Source organism: Euprymna scolopes, chromosome 18, assembly GCF_053919585.1.
Source record: "Euprymna scolopes isolate OS-2025 chromosome 18, ASM5391958v1, whole genome shotgun sequence".
In the NCBI taxonomy this organism is placed as follows: Eukaryota; Metazoa; Mollusca; class Cephalopoda; order Sepiida; family Sepiolidae; genus Euprymna; species Euprymna scolopes.
Genome location: NC_136499.1, coordinates 13,655,611 through 13,660,610, shown reverse-complemented (window position 1 = coordinate 13,660,610; position 5,000 = coordinate 13,655,611). Strand labels below are relative to the sequence as shown.

Below are 5,000 nucleotides of genomic sequence, written 5' to 3'. Positions count from 1 at the left end.
ACTAGTGATATATATATATATATATATATATATATATACAGAGGAAGTCTCGAAATAAAGACGAAACGTTGATGAACACATAATACGGTTTGTTCCTTTTTATTTTCTCTCTCTCACTCTTTCTCTCTCTCACTCTCTCTCTCTCTCTCTATATATATATATATATATATATATATATATACATATATATATATATATTCCAAGTAGAAAGATATCCCAAAATAAAGAATAATTGAATTTCAACAAAGGTCCTTGATAGTGCTCAATCAATGAGATCAAATTATATTTTTTCATTAATCTTTATGTAAATACAGCCATATCTTGCTACAATATGAAGACCGTGCCAATCATATTTGATGTCATCGTCCAAGAAAAATCAAAATACAAAAATTAAAATAGTTCCAAACCTTTTCAAATTTTGAGGAGAGAAAAAATGCCGTGACTCGCGTGAAGCAAAATTAAAGTTCTGTTTTACATAAAGAATAATATTAATAATTATATATATATATATATATATATATATATATATATATAGTCATCCACATACAATACTGTTTCGCTGTATCACAGCTCATCAGGGCGGCTAGATAGGCAACTACCTCAAGCCATGTTTGAAACCCGACCGCTTGAACGACAGTCACAGCTTCTATCCATTACGCTATACGGCTGCTGTTGTGCGGGTACTGAATTCACGATGTCTTTACGTCGCCCAAATCCCTAAGCCTGTATTTGTTTGCATAAAGAGCATCAATAATGGCAGTTTGTATATCCTCTCCCAATATGGTCAACCCAAGATAGGGAGCATTATAGTAATCCACACACACACACACACACACATATATATATATATATATATATATATATATATATATATATATATATATATATATATATATATAATTATTTACTATAATAATTAAATACATACAAACTTTAATGTTTCATCCTTACGGGAATCTTCAGTGTAGGGTGTCACGATTAACGCCAGGCGATAGATTTGAATCCAGCGACGCAAGTCATCTCTGGCTTGATTAGTATACATTCGGCTACAGTTAACCGCGTGAAATAACGTTGAAATTAAACATTTTATTTTGAATTTTTTTTACGCCATTCAGCGTGATCTAAACATTATATGATGATCTGTGCATAAAAGTGAAATTTACCAACTGAAAGTGGGCAATAATAAGAAACGAGTTCATCAAAGGAGCTGACATAATTATTTACTATAATAATTAAAGACCTACAGACACCTGTATATATATATATATATATATATATATATATATATATATATATATATATATATATATATATTAAATACCTATAGACACTTTTCGGGAATCATCAGTGTAGGGTGTCACGATCACCGATGGTCTGGAGATTCGAACCTGGCAACGAAGCCACCTCTGACTCCATTGAAAGGACCATATCCACAAGGCCATTGTCAGTTACGAAGAACTTCGAACTTATTTTTAAATGTCTTTAACGTCTGCCAGAGTGATCTAATGATGATAACGTCATGTTCTTTGCATGCGAGCTAAAGTGACCGACTTCATTTCAACTGTAAAGTACTCAAGGAAAAAAAAGGAGTTTCTTAAAAGGGATGGCAGAATTATTTACGATATAATAACTATTAAATACCTACAGACACTAGTGTTTCATCCTTTCGGGAGTCATCAGTGCAGGGTTACAATTACCGCTGGTCGGGAGATTCGAACCCGGCAACGAAGCTGTCTCTGACTCTACTATATATATATATATATATATATATATATATATATATATATATATATATATATATATATATATATATATATATAGTAGAGTATATATATATATATATATATATATAGTAGAGTCAGAGACACACATATATATATATATATATATATAGTAGAGTCAGAGACATATATATATATGTATATATATATATATATATATATATATATATATATATATATATATATATATATATATATATATATATGTATAAACCATGTCGGTCATAGAAAAAATCAAAGAGACAGTTAACTTTTATACGTGCGAGCGAAAGACGGGCGCATAGACAGATAGCTTGTTTCGTTACACTCATTTAATCTATGCGCGCTTCCTGCTCTTATTGTGATATAGCAGCGAAAAACACGTCTTTACTGTTTCAAGTCTCGTTAGGCTAATAAGAAAAAAAAAGAAGAGGAAAATTCTCGATCGGTGGTCTCGTGATATATTTGACTACATTTCCGAGGATCCGTAACCTGAAGAATTCCACTCAAATTCGTACATCCAAACACGATCCTCCTACTAATATGAGTCTACATGTTAACAAAAGCGTTACACAACCATCTTGGTCTTCCACGACAGCCTATGAATGATAGTGTTCACTGCTTGTGTCATCAATAATGAATATATATGGGAAACTGTCAGGCTGATTAGCGAGAAGGAATTTTCGACTGAAATTACTACCAAATCAGTTGGTTCTCTACAGTGCAATGTAGACTACAATGTATCTTGGACTAAGTTACTGCGAAGAGGCATGTGAAGCTTTCGTCCGGTGCATTTTGATGGGTGTCCAACGAGAATAGACAATCAATCGTTTTAATTGAAAAAAATGGGTGATTTCATCGATTTCGGTGGCAATAAAAATATTGGAATGTGAAATATTCGTTGATTATCAATCAATTCCGGGTAACTTCGACTCACCTTGCTAGTAACGAATAATCCAATGCTCATTTCGCATTATAAAAGTTAACGAATCTATTTTATTTCTTACGTAATTATAAAAGATACCGAATCTATTTCATTTCTTACGTAATTATAAAAGATACCGAATCTATTTCATTTCTTACGTAATTATAAAAGATACCGAATCTATTTTATTTCTTACGTAATTATAAAAGATACCGAATCTATTTCATTTCTTACGTAATTATAAAAGATACCGAATCTATTTTATTTCTCACGTAATTATAAAAGACACCGAATCTATTTTATTTCTCACGTAATTATAAAAGATACCGAATCTATTTTATTTCTCACGTAATTATAAAAGATACCGAATCTATTTTATTTCTCACGTAATTATAAAAGATACCGAATCTATTTTATTTCTCACGTAATTATAAAAGATACCGAATCTATTTTATTTCTCACGTAATTATAAAAGATGCCAAATCTATTTTATTTCTCACGTAATTATAAAAGATACCAAATCTATTTTATTTCTCACGTAATTATAAAAGATACCGAATCTATTTTATTTCTCACGTAATTATAAAAGATACCAAATCTATTTTATTTCTCACGTAATTATAAAAGATACCGAATCTATTTTATTTCTCACGTAATTATAAAAGATACCAAATCTATTTTATTTCTTACGTAATTATAAAAGATACCAAATCTATTTTATTTCTCACGTAATTATAAAAGATACCAAATCTATTTTATTTCTTACGTAATAGTTTTCCGTCTTGACACGAGAAGACCACTACTTTCTGCTGATACTGGCTGGAAAATTTCGTTTTCTGAAAAACATTTTCTGGCTTGATTGAAATTGCCATTTGAATTGTTTTGGCCCTCTCGACAAAATATTCACCTTTGTCCATTCGTCCGTTTGTCCATCCGCACTTTTCTCAATAACTACACCTTGGAATTTAAAAAAAAAATTGCACAAGCATTAAACATGATACGAGTAAAAAAATGTAACAGAACGGATTTTCCGGGAAAACTCCGTTTGCCCCCAACCCCCCGGTGTGCCTTTCGAGTTAAAATGGCTAAAATTGCCACTTTTGTGCTTATTAAAAAAAATGCTGCCTTGGATGTTTTAAAACTTTCTAAAAAAGTTGTAACTAACTGATTTCTATATAATTTTGTTTGTCTAATCTTCGCTATAACTCTTGAGTATGACCAAGGGGCTCTTTTATGGTTAATAAAAACACTCCATGTTTGGGACTATTTTACAATATTTTCCAGAAATTTCTTTGTATGTATATATTTATTAGCAGTTTTTCATGATGCTGAACCCAACTTTAAATATGGTAAGGCCTTGTGGACTTTTAGGGACTAAATGGGGGAAGGGGCAAATGATGGATTTAGTCATTTCTTTTTTTGCATGGTGTAGAACTCAAATTTACATATGTTAAGACCTAAAACTGCATCGTTTGTTCATTTTCACAGGGAATTGATATTCCCTGGGGACTTTTGGGGCTCTAATGAAGGAGAGGGGGGGCAAATGCTGAACTTAGTCATTTTTTAATACCTCGTTCACTGTGAACTCACGGGAGACCATGCATGCTTCACTTGTTTTTATTTGTTTTTGTTTTGCTTGGGACAACTACATTTTTTTCTATTACAATGCACGTATGATTTATTATAGAAACAGTCTCTTTCTTTCTTCATATTTCCTGGCATATCAAAATGATTAAATTAATAGACAATATTATATTTCTTTAAAAGACTGCAGTTATTCTCAGGAGGTAAGGTCTCGTGAGAATAATACCGCTATAGAATCGATATTTAAGTGATTCCTTTTCTAATCATATCCTTCTCTTTATATTTTTCAGGCCATCTACAAACATGCAACTGTCAGTTGTAAGTGCCACGGAGTGTCCGGTTCTTGCAGTCTAAAAACGTGTTGGCAGTCTTTACCAGACTTCCGGTCGGTTGGAAATCGTCTCAAAGAAAAGTATAATGGAGCAACAAAAGTTCGCTTCAACAGCCGGGGAACACGCCTGATCCGCCGTGATCATAAATTTAATAAGCCTACAAAAGAGGATATTATCTATCTGGACGATTCTCCAGATTACTGCATGGCCAAGCCAGAGGCCGGAGTGCTGGGAACTGTCGGAAGAGAGTGTAACTGGACATCAAAGGGACTCGGAGGTTGTGCGCTTATGTGCTGTGGTCGGGGTTACAATTCATTTCGGAAAAAAGTGCAGGAAAGATGTCATTGTAAATTCGAGTGGTGCTGCGAAGTGAAGTGCGATCTGTGTGAATATTTTGTA

The 5,000-nt window shown here is 32.5% G+C and overlaps 1 protein-coding gene across 1 annotated transcript in view; it reads left to right on the top strand.

Moving 5' to 3' along the window:
• LOC145297500 (protein Wnt-5b-like) overlaps positions 1–5,000 on the top strand; it is a 533,122-nt gene that overhangs the window by 527,928 nt on the left and 194 nt on the right. Inside the window, exon 4 of the mRNA XM_080143397.1 lies at positions 4,560–5,000. This exon is cut by the window's right edge and continues 194 nt beyond it. Within this exon, the coding sequence (XP_079999523.1) occupies positions 4,560–5,000 (441 nt within the window). The remainder of the gene's footprint in view (positions 1–4,559) is intronic.